General features: G+C 42.6%; 1 protein-coding gene across 1 annotated transcript in view; it reads left to right on the top strand.

The window, feature by feature from the left end:
* Positions 1-20,714, top strand: part of MYO5B (myosin VB) — a 359,433-nt gene that overhangs the window by 272,016 nt on the left and 66,703 nt on the right. The window contains exons 21-23 of the mRNA XM_074952355.1: positions 342-581; positions 11,879-12,115; positions 20,251-20,335. Coding sequence (XP_074808456.1) covers positions 342-581; positions 11,879-12,115; positions 20,251-20,335 — 562 coding nt within the window. The remainder of the gene's footprint in view (positions 1-341; positions 582-11,878; positions 12,116-20,250; positions 20,336-20,714) is intronic.

The raw sequence follows: 20,714 nt of genomic DNA, 5'->3' as shown, positions 1-20,714 counted from the left end.
TGTGAGGTGCTCTGATAGTATAGTGATAGTCGCCATATAAGTACTGAAGATAGATAGAAAATATAAACAGGTGGGGGGAAGCCCCCTCTAAAATAATAGCAATTAGTTGATCATTCATCTATTCTGCAACTGTTTTACTAGACTAATGTAAATCTGGGGGGATGTTACTTCAAATCCTTTTGGGGCAGAGGAGAAATGTGAGGGGAAGAAACAGGGCAGTGCTGTGCAGTAAATTCAATTGGGCCATTGTTACTAACCGATAGCAGCTTTGTTTGATGCTCCAGTTTGTCTTGTTTCTACATGTTTCTCCTGATCGTCTTTTGTTTCTGCATGTTTTCTAGATCCTTTTGGAGCACAAAGCTATCATCATCCAGAAACATGCCCGGGCCTGGCTGGCTCGAAAGCACTTCCTGCGCTTCAAGTGTGCGGCTGTGGTCATCCAATGCTACTTCCGGCGCATGAAGGCCAGGCAAGAGCTGAAGAAACTGAAGATTGAGGCACGGTCAGCTCAGCACTTGAAGAAACTCAATATCGGCATGGAGAACAAGGTGGTTCAGCTTCAGAGGAAGATAGATGATCAGGTGAGCCCCCGAGTATATTGGAACGACTTTGGTTCTGTTTCTGTCTTGCATGTATCACGCAGGCAGAATTTGTGAAGTGGATAAACGAGTGGCTGACTAGACTTTATGTAACAAGTACTGTTCCAGAGTGGTTTACGTGGGGCTATACCTTCAGCACACCCGAGAATTTCAGCTGCTGCAGAATGTGGCTACCATGTATTCAATGTGATTTCCCATAAGTAGTGTGTTATGCCTTGCTGCCAGTTGATGTATAGGTGAAGTTTAAGGGGTTGATTTTTGAAATATTGTGTTGTCTTCCGTATGGGCCCTGCTTAACTTAGAGACTGCCACTCTCTGAATGATTTCAGGGTGGCTGCCAGCACTTGAGCTAGCTGCTGCCAGGGCATTCTCAGTGAAGGGTCCTCACCTCTGGAACATAAGAACGGCCATATTGGGTCAGATCAATGGTCCATCTAGCCCAGTATCCTGTCTTCCGACAGTGGCCAATGCCAGATGCATCAGAGGGAATGAACAGAAAACCTGGATTTGTGCTGGAAATGGCCCAACTTGATGATCACTTTAGATAAGCTATTACCAGCAGGAGAGTGGGGTGGGCGGAGGTATTGTTTCATGGTCTCTGTGTGTATAATGTCTTCTGCAGCTTCCACAGTATGCATCCGATGAAGTGAGCTGTAGCTCACGAAAGCTCATGCTCAAATAAATTGGTTAGTCTCTAAGGTGCCACAAGTACTCCTTTTCTTTTTGTGAATACAGACTAACACGGCTGTTACTCTGAAACTAGCTGTCACCGTGTGTCACAGCTTGGCTAGCTGAAAAAATTGAAAGATGATGTAATCACATTCTGGAACTCAGTTTGACCAGATGTCTCATAGATAGTAACTAATATTTCTTCTTTGAGGAGTGTCCCTGTGGGTTCTCCACTTCAGGGGAATGCACGTTCCTGTGCCTTTGACCGGAGAATTTCAGCAGCAGCGCTCATCTGTGTCACACATGTGTCTCCCCATCTCACGCCTTTGTCGGCACCTATCTAGCGTACGTGAGCAGACCCCCCTCAGTTCCTTCTCAACCATCCTTGGCCTGAGATGGAGCTCCCAGCAATGATTAAAATCAATAGCTAGTTTGGGATTATAATAGTCTTTTTTAGTATTCCCGAAGCTGGCAGGCTCAGAGTCGAGAGGCAAACAGAAGCCTACCTCCTCTGCCACGGCACCAACAGAGCTGCCGAAAGATGTGGCACCGAGGCGCTCGCCACAGGCTACGGCGCCACCTTCCGCTCTCATAGCAGAGAGCGCTTGCGTGTCGGCACTGACGCCTGCAAGCGCAACATCATCGTCGGCACCGACCACCTCGGCACTGAAACCACCGACACTGCACCATTTCCTGCACCACAATGACTTACTGATGTCAGCGACGCCAGAATCACCACTCTTCGATACCAGTGTATCTCTGGTAAGCACGGTCCAGTGTCAACCCACCACGCCTTTGGCTTCTCTGTTTTCCAGCAAGGAGGAAGACGAGGAGGAGGAGAAGGGTGCTTTTTCAACACACCACTCCAGTTCCATCCAAACTACTTCAGCTTAGGCCCACCTGTGGAACCTAAGTCTTACCACAGGGTTGACACCCAGACCAGGTAATGGCCACACATAGATGCCACCACCTCTGCCATTCCCCATGTAGTGGCCCTACTGGGACCCCTGGAGGGCACACAAGAAACAATATGCCTGGCTCCCAAATTCCTACAGGGAGAGGATTAGATTTCCCCCACCACCTTCACTGGCTACACCATCAGAATCTCTGGAGGAAAGTTTTGAAGAACAGGAGGAGGCCCTGGAGCAGGAAACAACACCATCAGCCAACATTTCCGTCTCTTCCCCAGGTAAGGCCATAATGCTACAACCACCCACAGCTTGTGATGATTTCAGATGTTTCCAGGAGCTCTTCAAAAGAACTGCCAATTCCCTAGAGCTCCCCCTAGAGGAGGTCGCAGAGTCCCGACACAAATTACTGGACATTCTCCAAACTTCATCTTTGTCGAAAATAGCGCTTCTGATAAAAGAAGCACTTATGAAGCTGGCAAAAAAACATGGCAGACCCCAGCAACGATACCGCCCACTTGCAAGAGAGCGTATAAAAAAAATTACGTTCCCTCAAAAGGGATGGACTTTTTATTTTCTCACCCCACACTGAACTCTTTCGTTGTTGACGTCAGTCAACGAGGCAAGACAAGACCAATCTAGATCCACCCCCTATGACAAAGCTGGAAACAATTAGATCTTTTTGGTCTCAAGGCCTACTCATCAGCTGCTCTTCAATTTCGGATTGCAAATTACAGTGCACTGATGGCGAAATACAACCACACAAACTATTCGAAACTCACAGGCTTTATTGATTACATACCGGAAGACAAAAGAGACCAATGTAAAGCCATCATCTCCGAGGGCCATCTCCTAGGCAGAAATGCCTTATAGGCATCTCTAGATGCAGCAGACATGGTGGCACACTCCATGGCCACAGCCATAGTTTGCATTGAGCTTCGTGGCTCCGCCTGTCTGGCTTCCCAAGGGAGGTACAATCCACTGTGGAGGACCTCCCTTTTGATGGCCAGAAGCTCTTTCCAACAAAGACTGACGAGTCCCTCCACACCCTGAAGGACTCTTGGGCAACCCTTTGTACCCAGGGGATATACACACCTCCAACAAGAAAAAACAGGGTAAATACTATCCCTTCCAGCAGACAAGGTCTGCCCCATATGCCCAACAACAGAAGGGATACAACAACAACACCACAAAGGCACAGAGAGAGACCTCCAAGGCATTGACCACCTGCGCCTCAGTCATTGGTGTCCCAGCAACCCTCTGCAAAACAATAATTTTGAGGGTTTGGTCCAGGGCCCAAGTGACCTCCCAGTTCCTCAGTGCTGACACCATCATTGACCGTCCCCCATTTCAGACACTGTCTGACCCCTTTCTGCTAAGCATGGAAATCCATCACCCTGGACAAATGGGTTCTAGAAATAATGCACACAGGCTGTTCCATACCTTTCCCCTCCATCCCTTCAACTCATCCTCCCTCCCCATCCCTCTTCAGAGACCCCCTCACAAACATCTTCTGCAGCAAGAAGTAAACCACCTCCTACATCTGTGCTCCATGGAACAGGTACCATCACAACACAGAGAGAAGGGTTTTTAGTCCCACTACTGCTTAACCCAGAAAAAGAACAGGGGATGGAGACCTATTCTAGACCTCAGAAAACTCAACAAATTTGCAAAGGTCTGGCAGTTCAGGATGGTCACATTAGCAACAGTAATACTAGCACTGGAACAGGGGAACTGGTTCTCAGACCTCGGCCCCCAAGACGCCTATTTTCACGTAACCATGCATCCCGCTCACAGGAGGCTTCTCAGGTTTACTCTGAGGATAGAACGTTATCAGTACAAAGTTCTGCCTTTCAGCATCTCGACAGCACCATGGGTGTTTTCCAAAATTCTTGTGGTAGTGGTAGCACACCTTCGCAAGCAAGGGGTAATAATATTTCTCTGTCTGGACGTTTGCCTACTAAAGGCACTCACCTGGCACGTGCCCTGGACGTTACTCACAGGACAATCACACCCACTCCTTTCACAGCTGGAATTACAACTAAACATGCAAAAATCAACACTGACACCCGTGCATAAACTGGACTTCATTGGGGCCCATCTCAATGCTCTGGAGGCCAAAGTGTCACTACCAACAAACAGACTTGTCACTATAGTCAATCTGATCTCCGCAGTACTGAGCAGCCCACAGATAGCAACACAGACTTACCTCCAACTATTAGGTCATATGGTGGAAACCACATTTGTGGTACGACACACAGGACTTCTCATGCGCTGCATTGAAGACTGGCTAAGAACCATCTACGTTCCATAAAGACACAGCCTGAACAAGCACCTCACCATGCCGCTCAAAGTCAAAGACTCTCTACACTGATGGACGATGGACCCAACCCCACAACGTGTGTGGGAGTCCCTTTCACACAGACTCCACTTTAAATGATTCTCACAACAGATGCCTCCTTGATCGGCTGGGGGGGGGGCTCACCTATAGCACCACATAATTCAGGGCGGATGGTCGTCTTCTGAGACGTTGCACATAAACTTCCTGGAACTGCACGCAGTTTGCAATGCATCGTTGCACTTCCTACCGTTGATCAGAATTGAGATCATAAGGGTAATGATGGACAACATTGCCTGAATGTTTTATATAAACCGACAGGAAGGAGCAAGATCACACTCCCTATGCACTGAAGCTATCAAATTGTGGAATTGGTGTATCCGGCACAATGTCAACATATTAGCCTTGTGTCTCCCAAGATGTTAAAACACCACAACAGATACATTAAACAGAGAGTTCTCCCAGGGAACGAGTGGGAACTAAACAACACAGTCCTGCAGAGCGTATTCAGACACTGAGGTCATTCATCCATAGAACTCTTCGCAACATCTCAGAATTGCAATTCTGCTCGAGAGCAGGGTTGGGCTCCTGATCCCTGGGGGATGCTTTTTTCATCAAATGGGACACATCACTGTTATAAGCATTTCCCCCTATACCCCTGCTATCAAGGGTGCTTCACAAAATAAGGACCAGAAAGGCCAAAGTCATCTTGATACCCCCCACATGGCCCAGACAAACTTGGTACTTGTACCTGTTGAGGATGGCAGTATGTATGCCACGTACTCTTCCTCTTTTACCTAACATTCTATCGCAGGATGCTGGACAGGTTTACCACCCGAACCTGGAGAGGCTTCACCTAAGACCATGGAACCTACATGGTTCCATCATGACAAACTGACCTGCTTGGAACAGGTGAAGGACATATTATTAAACAGCAGTAGGACAACCACATGTAATACTTACCTGCATAAATGGAAGAAATTTATCATCTGGTGGCAAAACAAACAAGCCCGGGCTGCTACCGCTCCCTTACCAATTATATTAGAATACATATTAGAACTTAAAAAATCTGGCTTATCACTTGGCTTAATTAGAGTAAATATCGCGGCTATTACCTCTTTTCACCACAAGGTGAATGGGATGTCTATATTTGCCTATCCTATAACTAAACGCTTTCTAAAAGATATCAGAAACGTCTAACCTGAAATTCGAGTACTTACCCACCTTGGGATTTGAACTTGGTTCTCTGCTGCCTCACCAGAGCCCTATTGGAACCATTAGCAACATGGTCTCTGACACACCTGTCAAAGAAGGTGGCTGCCTTGGTTGTGATCATGTCTGCTTGACAAATGGAAGAGCTAGGGGATCGTATGGCACACCTCCATACACCCATCTTTTTCAAGGACAAGGTCACCCTAAGACCTCATCCTAAACTTTTACTCAAAGTACCTTCTTTTCACTTGAACCGACCGATCCATCTTCCCTCGTTCTTCCCTAAACTCCATGGGAGCAAATGGGACTCAATATTACATGCTCTGGATGTAAGACGCACACTAGTGTCCTACCTTGAAAGAACTATGCCCTTCAGAAAGTCAGAGGCTTTTCGTTTCAACTTTGGACCAATCTAAAGATTCCGCTAGCTCCAAACAGACTCTGGGTGCGTTCAATTTATTGGATGCATTCAGCTTTGTTACCAACAGAGGGAGTTACAACCCCCAGCGAGGATCCAAATCCACTCCACCAGATCCTTATCAACCTCAGTAGCCTTTTTAAACAAGCACCGATTATAGACATTTGCAAAGCAGCTACCTGGGTATCTGCTCATGTTCACAGAACACTATGCAATAGACCAAGCTCAAGATCAGACACACTGTTAGGACTTAGTGTATTGTCATCAATTACCCATGCAACTCTGAAGCCCCTTCCATCCACCAAAGGGCACTGCTCAACAGTCACTTGGAATGGAGCACCCACGGGGACATTCCTCAAAGAAGGAGAGGGTTACTCACCCTGTGCAGTAACAGGTTCTTCAAGATGGGTGTTTATGTGGGTGCTCCACTACCTGCCCTCCCCCCTCTGCTTCGTACTGTACAGTAGAGAAGGAACTGACCGGGGTGGGGGGGTCTGGTCATGTGCGCTAGATAGGCACCAAAAACGGCATGAGATGGGGAGAGTGCATGTGCGACCCAGATGAGCACTGCTGCTGAAATTCTCCGAACAAAAGCGTAGGGGGACACACTCACCTGAAGTGGAGCACTCACAGGGATGCCCATCTTAAAGCACCTCAGTTACTGCTGATGAAGTGAGCTGTAGCTCACGAAAGCTTATGCTCAAATAAATGTGTTAGTCTCTAAGGTGCCACAAGTACTCCTTTTCTTTTTGCAGAGGGTGAGCAACCCTCTCTTCTGAAAAACATGCCAGGTTGATTGCGGTGAAAAGTAGAACCAGGCAATTTCAAACCACAAGCTTGAAAATCCACAATAGCTAGAATTAAAACACATATTTAAGAAAAAACACTTTTTCCAAATTTATGTCTAAAGCTTCCTGCTTTAACAAATATCTGGAAAGCAGAGTAACTACTGCATTCCAGTGGACCCTACCATAGATTCTGGGAGTCAGTTCATTTGACAACCAACTAGAAGGTAATGAATACACTGAATAAATACACAGTTTGCAAAGTCTTTTGAATAGGCTTGTTTTAAATCTGACCAGCCATCTTTGTGATACAAATATATTGCATTTTGAAATGGTACGTTTTAGGTGACAGATGCCTGACAGTTTGAGAGACGGTTTTAGTGTGGTGGCTTTTTGAAAAGATGAAGTCATTAATCAAGTGCTGTTTGTCATAAGAAGGCTACAGAATAGCTTCTTGATTACAGGTCCTTTAACAAGAAGAATTCAGTTTAAGGGATTTTCCCTGTTCACTATTGAGGAAGTAAGTGAGCTATTCTAATGAGATATGTTTTGTATTGTCCATTTAGCTTCACAACATAACATGAGCATTTCAAAGGCAAGTGTTGGAGATCAGCCAGATGCCTCAGTTGTACGATGGCAAAATTCCTATTAATGTGGGCTCTTCAATTGTCCCTTTGCAGATAAATTCTTAAGTCACTCCTTCACTACAATTCACGTGGTGGTGGTGGTGGTGGTGGTGTTTTCAGATAAGTTCTCATTCTGGTTACCACATACACAGACGATAAAAGGTGCTGAGGTTTGTGGTATCCATTCATTAGCAAGTACCTTTTGTCATTCTGTTGCGGGCAAGTCAGGAAACATTGTGTATCACGTGCAATCTCTCACAGCTTTAAAGCTCGCATACCTCTGTACTACACAAGAGTTCCTGCTGGCTGCCTACAGTATTGAAGAGGATAGGAAATTTGTATGTGCTGTCTTAAATACGTTAGTCCAGACAATCGAGCTATCTGTAATTCATACTGTGAGCCAATATCATCACCTTCAGCTTCAAATGAGTGGCACCCACTTATGGCAGTGATGAATGAAGTCTCTGGGCCCAATTTTCAATCTTGGGTACCTGGATTAGACTGCCCAATTTGCACCACTTGCATCCACACCTAGGTACCTAAAATTGATAGAGACCCAAGTACCCAAATGCAGAATTAGTTGCCATATTTTAGCCACCTAAGTTTGATTACTGAACAGGCAGCTTACATAGCAGCACGCAAATCAAAACTAGAATCTAGACTCTACAAAAGCTAGCCTACAGTGAGCCCGTTCACAGCTGTTTGTAGTTGTGTAGTCCATGCAGAGTGCACAAAGAACACCTTTTTGTGAAGGTTTACAGCATGCTAGGAGGAAAAAATCACCAGCTTGTTTTCATCTGTAAAAACACAGGCCTGTCCTCATTTAACCTCAGCTCACACTGAATTAAGTAAGAGAATTTTAACTCATTGAGACAGATCCCCTGGGTGGGGATTTGCTGTGTTATAGAAGAAAGCTCCCACCAAACCAAGCTTTCTGCTGGTATCTATTGTATTGTTCCTCAACCACTTGTCATTATTTGCTGCAAGGAAAAGGGTGCAAAGATAAAAACAGAGGAGATATGATCTCCAGATAATGTTGGCTTTTCTGATCCTGAATGGCAACACACTGTGCGGAGTTATCATTCAGCTGGGAAACAGGGCTTGGGAAGCTTATAGGTAGATAGAAATAGTTGGCTTAGTGCTGTGTTAGAGCTGGGCCTTTATTTTCAGACAAATCGTTTATTTGAAAAATGCAGTTTTGTTTGACCCAAAACTATTTGCAAATTCTCTGGATAGTTTTGGCCAATTTTGTGTGATTCACAAGGGGAGTTTTGCACTATTTACAAAATCGGGAGGAGGTGGTGGTGCTGCTGTGAGTGCCCCTTTAAACTTTCCGCTCAATAGTTAGGGTACTCTCCTGGGATGTGGGAGACCTGGGTTCATTTCCGCCCCCTGCCCTGATATAGAGCAGGGATTTGAACTTGGCTCTTCTACCTCCCCAGAGAGCACCCTAACCACTGGGCAATGTGGTATTTTGGTATCCTGTTAAAGCTCTTCCACTTAGTATAAATAATTAAATATTTAGTAGAGCAGGGTCTGGGAGTTGGCCTTGTACCTCGTAAGAGAGTTCACTAACTACTAGGCTATCATCATTCTCTTTCTCACCCAATGACTATTCAAGTATTTCATACAAAGTGGAACAGCTTCATCAGGAGAGATTAAGAATAACCCACCCCAGCATAGCCTATAGTCTGGTGGTTAGGGCATTCACCGGGGAGGTGGGAGACCCCAATTCAAGTCCTTGCTCCACATCAGGCAGAGTGGGGAACTGAACCTGAGTTCCCCACGTGCTTGGTTGATTCCCCTGCCCACTGGGCTAAAAGTTATAAGGTATGGCTCTTCCTCCTCTGTCTGTCTGTTTTGGGACTAGTGCCAAAATCCCCTAATGAATCTATTGCTTCAAGGGGAAATGTTCTCTTTGACCCAAAATGCACTTTGTCAATTTGCTGAAAAATTCTGAAATTTTCCAGATTCAGTTCAGGTCAAACCAATTTTTTTATTATTATTTTTTAGAACTGCCAATGAACTGAAAAATCAGTTATTCGTCCAACACTCCTCCAAATCGCTTGTTAAAGTTTCTCTTTTTGATGAAGTTAGATTTTGTACTTGATGCACCTTTCAGAGGGAAGAATTTGTACCCTCTAATCCTCGCTGCTTTCTCTCCAGCAAATCATTCCGAGCTCTCTGTTCAGGAAAAACAAGTTTCACTGGGATCACCATTTCTTACTGTTTTGGGGGGTGCAAACAAGCCTCTCAAGCAGCCTTTTACTTGAATTTTAATTTAGGGCCTATCTAGTTATCATGACTCTTGTTCATTTGCTGGTGGCCTGCGACAACATACTTTACTCCCAGGTACCTCATTTCATCACATCAGGCCTATTATTTTAGCTGTTTATGCTTTCATGTTGTGTGTCCTAAAAAGGTGGTGAAACATACGTATAAAGTAGCTGTCTGTGACTCTCCCCGTGAGACTCTTACCAAAGAAGCGCACAGTGAAGCTGCATAGCTTTGCATGCATGCACACACCCCATTGGTTTTCAGAGGGGGTATGGTTGGTACTGGCAGGTGACTTTTATGCTTCAGACAACCAATCCCAGATGCATCTGGCTTTGCTGCGTTTGGGAAGGTGAGTGTTCTTTTGTGTCTGTGACTAAAAAGTGCCCCTATTCTTAATGTGTATTGAAACAATGTCTGTCACCTAACAGATCCAAAATGCTTATCTTTGGAGCTCATGCAGAAAACTTTACTTAATATTAAGAGAGCAAACAATGGTCACACATGCCCTTAGAGAAGAGGAAGAGTCAGAAATTCATGAGCTGGCGAGAATGTGCTGCCGTTCTTCACTTCCAAGGCAAAGATTTCCTCTTTGGAAATGGCCATTGACTTCATTGTGGCCAGGGCTGCAGCCTTCGTGTTTGTTTTTTGTTAACACCTATTTAACTTCAGTGACTAATGACCATTTTGGCAAAGGAAATAATTGTTAAAGATTTAATACCTGACCCTTTCACAGCATTGCCAACCCCAAGCATTCAAAAATCATGAATCTGGGCCTCCCAAAATCATGAGACTTTAAAAATAATACATTTGTGACTTCTTTGTGTTTGCCTTCTGGCTTTTGAGCCTTTAGGCTTCACATTTTCAAGCTTCTCTCTCCAGTCACATGGGCTAGAAACTTTAATTGACCAAAATGAAAGCTGGGATTCTCCTGTAATCACCGGACTCCAGGAGCTGAAGCTTTGACACACCAAATTATGAGAGTTAACACTTTTGTCAAGATGTGTGAGCTCATACTATGCATCTTGAGATGCCCCCTACCCATCAACACATCCTCCAGCAAAGCCAGGGAAGACCAAGTAAAGCTCAACCAGATTAAAACTGATTAAAAAACAAAAAATCTTTCAGGTTTTGTTAATACAGCAAAAGAAGCAAAAAAGGGCATAAACCCAGTTTTTAAAAATCCTTTGCAGCTCACTTTAAAAAAAGCAAAAAGAAAAGAGGAAGAGTTTTTAAATAACCTTATTTATCACAAGCAACTGTACCCAGGGAGACGGCTCTGTAGTACTAGTAATGATATTTGATAGACTTTTCACCTAAGAGGACACGCTGCTGTGATTTGTGAATTTTCAGGGGAAGAAAGAGAAATTCTTTTGTGCGGTTGACTGTAATAATAATAATCAAGGGACTTGTACGATATGTGATTCCCATTAACTTTGATTTGAGCCACAGGCGTCAACCAAGGGGCGGTGATTTTTCAGGCCTCAAACTCTTTAGAGGAAGCTACTTAAGTGAGCAATTGATGACAGGTTAAACAAAAAATTAGAGCGCGTGAAAAGGCCTATTGAACCGCTACATCCCATAGATGAGGCATAGAGCTTTGTGCTCAAGCCTGCAATTACATTACAGTTCATCGTCACAGCAGGTTCCTGAAGGCGTAAGTACTGAGAAGAAAAAGATAAACTGCAATATAAAATACTGCAAACCAATTGTATTAAGCAACGCTGCTTATTTTGAAGGTGTAATAAAAATGTAGTTTACTGTTTCTGTTACAAGAAGTAACAAACATTATTTGCATTTATTTCTAGTTTAACAAAATAAATAAATGCTTTATAATTGTTATAGAAATATTACTATTAAGTTTTCATGTTGTAATTTTAAATTGGGTTTGTCTTATGTCTGCTTTATGCATTAGGAAAGGGAAGCATATATGCGCATTGACATCTATTAACATTTATTACCTACAATGTTCAGGATTTTTCTTTGTCTGCTTTTGCAATTGGTCCTGCTCACATAATCCTCTTCTTTTTCCTGGGTTGTGGCTTGCAGAACAAAGAATACAAGCACCTGAATGAGCAGCTCTCTGCACTTACCTCTGCCTATTCCACCGATGTGGAAAAACTGAAGAAGGAGCTGGAGCAATATCGGCAGAATCGGGGGGATAGCAACCAGCTTGTAAACTTGAAAAAAGAGATTGAGAGCCTCAGGCTGGAGCTCGAGAAAGCCCACAGTGAAAGGAAGATTATTGAAGACACCTATGATAAGGAGAAAGATCTATTCCGAAAGGTATGTGTTGTGTTTATCACATGCCCTCCATGTGGTGTGTAGGCACCATGAAAGGTAGGCCTGTTTTCAGGCAATCAGAGATGGATGTTTTTGTTAAGAATAAGAGTGAGATTTTCAAAAGCACCTATGGGACTTTCAGTGGGAGTGAGGCATCTGACTTCTCAGGGGCTTTTGAAAGTCCTGCTTTTTTCATCCTTTCGCTAAATGAAGTCCACTGCTTGTACACACAGTGGGGAGAGCAAGTGGCAGTTCAAGCTTCCCTGCCTCTGTGCCTTAACCATGGCCTGGGCATATGCTTTTAGGACGGTGTTTGTGCCTGCTCAGCTTTGCACAACAATAACTATGAAGAAACCATCTAGGCACAGTTGGGTCCCAAGTAACTGTGTTCACTAACTACAAGAACATGCAAGGCCTAGCTGCGTACATAAGGCTGCTCTGACTGGTTTCTGGTGGCTTCTAAAACATAGAGCACAGAGAGCACCATTAGAGGGCACACACAACTGTTGAAAGGATACTACTATGTTCTGACACACTGTCGGGACTGAGTGCTTGTTCATTGCCCAGGACCATTCAATCTGTGGCTGTTATGAGACTGCTAATGAAGCTGATCATGGTGGTTTTGTGTTGTGCGTACCTGTGCACGAGGAACTGGATTGGGACTGCCAAATCACTTCCCATAAGCCATCAGCCTGCCATTTCTAACAACTCTCAGTACTACCAGCTTAGCTGGATTTGAATCAGTGTATTGCGCTAGAGGCAGAAGTTGCTTTCTGCCCCTGTGTCATTACACCTGAGCAATCCATCTTTCTTGAAATTGAAGTTGTGTAAAATGTTGCCAATATTGAGCCTTTGTACAAGAAAAGTGTTGTAGTGTGAGCAGACACTAGCCTTAAGGGTACGTCTATGCAGCAAACACACACCTGTGGTTGGCCCAGGTCCGCTGAGTTGGGCTTGGATTCGGGGCTGTCAGATTCCTATGTAGACATTCAGGCTTGGGCTGGAGCCTGAGCTCTGGGAAAGTGGGGAGGATCCTAGAGCCTGAGCTCCAGCCTGACCCCAAACATCTACACAGCAATTTTTAGCCCTGCAGTCCAGCCCCTGTGAGCCCAAGACAGCTGACCTGGGCCAGCCGCATCCATGCCGCATGTCTTTTATTCCAAGGTACATGTACCCTAAGTGTTTTATCAGAGGACTAGAAATGACCTTCTACTCAGAAGTCCCTCACTTTATTTAGTTCCCTGTACAACATATATCTGGGTCTGCTCTGGTAACTGGATGACCAAGGTCTTGGAGTTCAACTTACCTCCAAAATCCCCAGTAGTACTTGAGAGTGGTCCCTCTTACTTCTAGCTGCTGAAATCCTGGAGTGGTTTCTGTAATACTGCTATGGGGAAAGCTTACAGCTTGTTGACCTAGGGAAATGGACTGGAATAGCTATTTGGAATATTCCAGAATAGCTCCCTTTGTGGACACTCTATTCCGAAACGAAAGTCACTTTATTCTAGAATAATTACTGTGCTTTGGGAGCACACTAGTTACTCTGGAATAAGCGTCCACACAGTAGCTTTTTCGGCAATAGCTATTCCTGTTAAACGAGCCCTTAGTCATAGAGTTTTGATGATTTACTGTGAGAGCCACATTATCAAATCACTCAAACAGCCAAAGCTTTACAATTAAACCCATAGGATGCTTAGTCCCCGCACGCTTTCTTCACGTCTGCCTTCTTTGCAAAAGCAATAACAGATGCAATTATTACGCTGTTTTCTGTTTCGCTGTGTGGCTGCATTGTTTTGTGTACTGGACCTAGATATGAAAAGGGGAAAATCAATGTGTTTGCTTCCCAAAAAGCCCAATTAATAGTTCCCTCTTGTCATAGGAGACATTTCATTAACTAGCTACAGCAGACCCCTTTAGAGTTTCAAAGGATGCTTTATTGTGGAGATGACAGAATTAGGGAAAAAATCCTTTCTCTTTGTTGTTTTTGATTATAATTCCCTTCAGTTATTTAGAAGAAGGCTCAGTTTAATAATGGACAGGGAAGGCACTTGAGAGGTACAAAAACATAGGGGGTCTCCTCGCCTTGTTATATCTCCTGCAGCAGGAGAAATATTAGGTACTTACCCCTGTAATGAATAGATCAATTTCAGAATGTGGCCCTTGTTTCTTTCTGCACCAAGCAGGGTAATACTGTATCCAACACCACCTTCTCTCACATTGAAAATCAGCTTCCAGTTGCTTCCTCCAGTTCCCTGCCAATTGGAAAGTAGAGAGTTTATTATTCTGTTGTCTGGGCCTTTTCTACTGAAGGGCTGTCCAGCCAGAGAGATTTGTGGGGAAATGCAAGCAAGATTACAGCAATCATTTATCAGAAGTGCAGCAGAAAGTTACACAAGTAAGTAAACCTGAGGGCTCTAAATGCATTGCTAAATACCACATGAAAATTCTCAACTGAAAACTGCCAAAACCTGGAAAAATATATGGTTTGGACCCTAATTTTTCATTTTTGTTGGGTTTTTTTCAAACAGAAAAACATTTTTTGGGGAAGTAGACACACTCTGCAAAAATTTTCATTTAGTTGAGAACCCAATTTTCCATTGCAAATGATTTTGCTTGAATATTTTCGACCAGCCCTAATAATTCCCTATCACACAAGGATGTCATGAACCGGTCCTTGCTTCATGTCTTTGAAGTACTTTGAGATCCTGGAGGAAGACTTTCTAGGGGTATAAAGTATTATTTATTTCTTAGTAAAGTAGGGCTTTGATAGTTATTGACAATTGATGACTCCACCCCAGCAATTGGGTCATTGAATCTAGTTCCTCTTAGGGGTCTGAACTGATTTGAGGAGTGTTTAATATGGTCACCATAGGCAGCTCTAGAGAGGAGAAGAATTGAGAATGTTCCTACAGCTAGTATAGCAGTGTGGACCCTGGGCACTTTCATGTGTCACCATGGTGATCAAGGCAGAAATGCATTCTCTTTAGATTTTAGCACAAAAATCACCTGAGAACATTTTTTTTTTCCAGTTAGATCAAGTTGATTGTGTCCTTTGCTTTCTTGGACTTGTGACAGCTGCCAACATGATCAAGTCCATTTTAGTTCCGATTTAACTGCAAAATCTGTTCTTAAGTCTTTCAGCTTTTCTCTGCCATCCTCCTACTTTTAGGATAATTCTTCTCATTTATAGGATGAGCATCTCCTTTTCCTTTTCTGGTGTGAATACTTAGAAACAGTTCTTTATGGCTTTCAGGAGATATGCAACAGAGTTATTCTGTGAGTTGTGAGGATTCTCACAAGCTAGTAAAGATTTTTTTTAGAACAGGCCTTTTTTTTCCAGTCTAAAGGGCCAGTTTTTCAAAAGTGCTCAGCACCCACAATTGGGGCCAGATTTCAAAACAGCTCCCAAATAAGGACCAGATCTTCAAAACTGCTCAGCACCCAACAGCTTGCACTATGCAAATAGGTAAAATAGACAGTTCTCAGTGGGAGCTGCTGAATGCTGAGTGTTTCAGAAAATCCAGCCACTTCGTGTAGGTACCAAAATGTGAGCCAAGCTCTCTTGAAATCTGGCCCAAAAGGAAACGTGTTGACGATAAAGACTTCTAACTAGAGAAGGAATTTCTGCCGCATTGCTGCTGGATAACATGCTCTATTTATCTACACCTGCATTAAATGGACCTTTCTATTCTCGCCACGTTTCTCTGAAACATGAATGTTGATAAATTCCCATTTCTCTTTCATATGGAAACAAGAAAGAAATAAACAAGACCTATAAGGTCTGATATAAAAGAGCTTTCATTTAGGGTTTATCGAGGATAAAGGATAGCTTCTGGCTAAGTATGTTTCTATTGTAGCAGCTCATCTATATATTCTTTTCTTTCTCCAACTGAAGTTGGGCCTGAGGCTGCGAAATCTCTATTTTTCCATTCCCAGTGTCTGTGGGTTACTTTCATAAAGGGCACAGCCACAGTACATTAGCCTTTGGGAAATATTTTTCACTCAGTTAACTTTAAAAGTATGTAATGTAGGGCTCTACCATACTATCTGCTCTGTAGCAGAAGTTAGAATGCTTTCTCCATTTGCTTTTTGTCAGGTATGGCACTGGGTACTAGTGTCCCATAAAAATGTGTGGTTAAAATTAAAACATGCTCCAGTTCTCCAAGTAGAAATACTTAGTTTTTCATAAATTCATAGAATAATAGTGTTTGTGATGATCTGCTCTGACCTCCTGCATAACGCAGACCATAGATCTTCCCTGAACTAGTTCATGTTTCAGCTTCCAGTTGTTGGATCTTTTTACACCTTTGTCTACTAGACTCAATAGCCCTCTTAACAAATTTCAGTTCCCCATCAAGGTACTTATAGACTGATCAAATCACCCTTTAACCTTCTCTTTGTTAAGCTAAATAGCCTGAACTCCTCCAATCTAGCACTATAAGGTATATTACCCAATCATTTAATCATTCTCATGACTCTTCTCTGAAGCCTCTCCAAGTATATCAACTTCTTTCTTGAAGTGTGAGCATCAGAACTGGACACACTATTCCAGCAGAGGCCACACCGTTGTCAAATACAGAGGTAAAATAACCCTCTACTCCTAGCTGATATTCCCATTTATACATCCAAAGATTTGAAATAAAATATTTTAAATACATGAAACTCAAGTTCCTCTTCTGGTACAGCATAATCATATATTGGTCCAGTTCAGACAGTCATTAGTAATTCTGCATGGTTTAGAAAAAGTCTTTTCTTTATTTTATCTCTGTATCTCTCTCTAGTCTGCAGCAGTATCCATTAACTTTAGTACCCAGAAAGATAATAGAGCACATAATTAAGAAATCGGTTTGCAAACACCTAGAAGATAATAAGGAGATTGGTAACAGTCAGCATGGATTTCTCAAGAACAAATTCGATCAAACCAATCTAATAGCTTCCTTTGACAGGGTAACAAGCCTTGGGGATGGGGGGAAGCGGTAGATCTGGTATATCTTGACTTTAGTAAGGCTTTTGATGATGTTTCCCATGGCCTTCTCATAAACAAACTAGGGAAATACAATCTCAATGGTGCTATTTGTAGTTGGGTGCATAAATGGTTGGAAAACCATTCTCAGAGAGTAGTTATTTAGTGGTTCACAGTGAAACTGGAAGGGCATATCAAGTGGGGTTCCGCAGGGATCAGTTCTGGATCCTGTTCTGTTCAATATCTTCATCAACGATTTAGATAATGGCATAGGGAGTATACTTATAAAGTTTGCAGGTGATACCAAGATGGGAGGGGTTGCAAGTGTTTTGGAGGATTGGATTAAAATTCAAAATGAGCTGGACAAACTAGAGAAATAGTTTGAAGTAAACAGGATGAAATTCAATAAGGACAAATGCAAAGTACTCCACTTAGGAAGGAACAATCAGTTGCACACATACAAAATGGGAAATGACTGTCTAGGAAGGAGTACTGCAGAAAGGGATCTGGGGGTCATAGTAAATCACAAGCTAAATATGAGTCAACAGTGTTACATTGTGTCAAAAAAGCAAACATCATTCTGGGATGAATTAGCAGGAGTGTTGAAGCAAGACACGAGAAGTAATTCTTCGACTCTACTCCGCACTTATTAGGCCTCAACTGGGGTATTGTGTCCGGTGCTGGGTGCTACATTTCAGGAAAGATGTGAACAAATTGAAGAAAGTCCAGAGAGGAGAAACAAAAATGATTGAAGGTCTAAAAAACATGACCTTTGAGGAAAGATTGAAAAAAATGGGTTTGTTTAGTCTGGAGAAGAGAAGACTGAGAGGGGACATAACAGTTTTCAAGTACATGAAAGGTTGTTACTAGAAGGAGGGAGAAAAATTGTTTCCTTTAACCTCTCAGGATAGGACAAGAAGCAATGGGCTTAAAGTGCAGCAAGGGCTGTTTAGGTTGGACATTAGGAAAAACTTCCTAACTACCCTGACAGTTAAGCACTGGACTAAATTTCCCAGGGAGGCTGTGGAATTTCCATCATTGGAGATGTTTAAGAGCCGGTTAGACAAACACCTGTCAGGGATGGTCTAGATAATACTTAGTCCTGCCTTGAGTGCAGGGGACTGGACTAGATGACCTCTTGAGATCCCTTCGAGTCCTACTATTCTGTGATGCAAACCTGTTATGCACGCAGACATAGCAGAGAGCTGGATGTCGATAGTGATAGCTTGTGAATAGATCATTATAAAAGATTTGTAAATTACTGTGCTTGAATGCCATAGTGCAAAGCAGGTCGAGTTTCTGATTGCATTTGAATGTTCTCCCTGCTTTTACTTCCACTAGCAATTCTGGTAAGCCATTATTTTAATAAAATACCTCAGTTAGTCTGCCTTCCCAGAAAACTGAGGAATTCATTATGAACAGATCAAGTAGGCTGCCACTAAAGATACATGGGTTTTAGCAGGGTTGTGTCATTATTCTTGCTTGGACGGTGGAAAAACCTTTATTATGCTATAGTATGGAGCTGGTTTTCTTCAGGCAGCTCAAGATCCTCATATGTTCTGTGCAGCTGTTTCCTAAATTATGATGGTCATGCTATGAACTGCAACTGCGTAGACCGAGAGAATAACATTATATTGGAATTCTGTGTTTTGTTCTCTCCTTCCTGGCAACAGTAGAAGTGTTCAACTTAAACAGAGCAATCTGTCACACTTCTAAATATAATGTTTTTCCTGTTTTGACTTGTCTAAAATAATACTATTCAATAAATTAACAGTACCAAGGATAAATAGATTGCGTAGGTAGAGTAATGCTACTAGTTTCACTCCAGGAGTTGAGGTGTCCTACTTGATATTTAGTTTTACTTTCTCTCATGTTTTAAACAGCATTTCTTATAACTTCCATGTTTAATAGTGGTTCTTTGTGCTCAGCCAGTGCAGTCATCAACTATCAGTCAGTTACTGTTGGAGGAGGAGGAATTATTACGGATTTATTACCTCTTTGCACTATGGTAACGTCTAGAGGCCCTGATCAGGATTGCAACTGATTTGCTAGGTTCTGTAAAAACAGAGGAAAACCGTTCTTATCGCAGAGTGCATATAATCTGAGTATAAAATTCAACGAGTGGGTATAAACATAAAATTTCAGAGTTAAAAAAGTTTGAAATAGGTAGTATTTCGTTTGTCAGGCACTTACATACCATGGTGATAAGCACAGTATAACAACCCAGACAGACACATCACCTGGAAAATTTAAATCTTCGGCATAGTCTTTTTTTGTCTGAGAATGTTTTCTTTGTCTTTATTTTGCCTCTAAATCCCCTGTTAATTGGCAGGTGCGCTGAAATGCTGTTTTTTGCTGGCAACACATCTGCTTAGGCAGTTGGGTATCCAGTTCTGTCTGGCATCCTGGTTTCATATATATTGTGCATCACTTTTTTCATTCTTTTTAGAAAATTCAGAACAAAGGTGTACTTTTTCTCCTCTGTTTGTTCCTTTTCTCTGTTCCTCTTCACCTTTCGGAATCCTTTCACAGCTGCAGCATTGATACTTTGTCTCTAACACGTGTCATTTGGTTGTCCTGTAATGGTAACACCTGCAAATGGCATTTGCGCTGCCATAGAAATCTATACCTAGCAGATGCCTGTTTTGTCTGGCGTTTTAATTCTGCTATGTAATGGTGATACTGTGTGGGAGGAGCAATTGCAGAATATTGTAACGAAGTCAATGTTGTAATTTTTAAGAGAGGTGTAGATCTACTTAATTTTGAGCATGGGCTTCTCAGTATTTGGATGACATAATCAACTGTTGGATTAGTCCTGTGACTAGTATGTGTTGTGTTCCTATTCAATGAAATAGATACAATGTGCCAACTTGACCTTTTTTGCATTAAAAGGTTTTGCAGTAAACACTAGTGTCTAGGGGTCAATTTACCCTTCAGTTGCAGTTAATATCTTTTTTACCATTCATGCTCCTGATGCAGTGAGAATAGCTCCAAAATGGCAAGGAGAAAAAAACCCTGTTTAGTTTAAAACAAAACAAAACAAAAAAACTAACCAACCAAAAAACAAAACAAAACAGGGTGTGGGGTTGGGGTGAAACTTATTCCCCTGAATAGAGGCTGACCTTGAGCTGGCCTAAATTATAAGAGGTGTTACTTTGCCTTGTTTCTTCCTTAGCGCGTATCAGACCTAGAAGAGGAGAATGCTCTTTTGAAACAGGAAAAAGAGGAGCTTAACAACAGAATCCTGTGTCAGTCTGAAGGTAAGAAGAATGGTTTATAGCTTCATAACACTTGCAATAAACCGAGGATTAAGCTGTTTTTCATAAAATTAGTTTCTCCCGTATCCTGCCAGCATCCTTTATTTCTTTGACAATATTTGTTGTTATTCAACAGTTCTATTCTCTCTCTACTGCCAGGGAATGACAAGACATGAACCTGATTTAATCAGGGAGGGATTAAACACGGAATATAGTACCTAAAGGGGTTTTCCATTCAATTACATCTTAGAATTTCATCAGGATGACTGTAATGGGGGGACAGCCCTTTAATGCTGACAGATGGGAGCCTAGAAGCAGAGATGTTTGAACAGTAATATTTGGACAATGACGAATGGCATCTTGAATGTGACAGAATGAAGTG

This window comes from Natator depressus, chromosome 5 (genome assembly GCF_965152275.1).
Source record: "Natator depressus isolate rNatDep1 chromosome 5, rNatDep2.hap1, whole genome shotgun sequence".
Taxonomy (NCBI): Eukaryota; Metazoa; Chordata; order Testudines; family Cheloniidae; genus Natator; species Natator depressus.
Note: the sequence above shows the minus strand (reverse complement) of the source record. Positions and strands in the feature narration are given on the sequence as shown.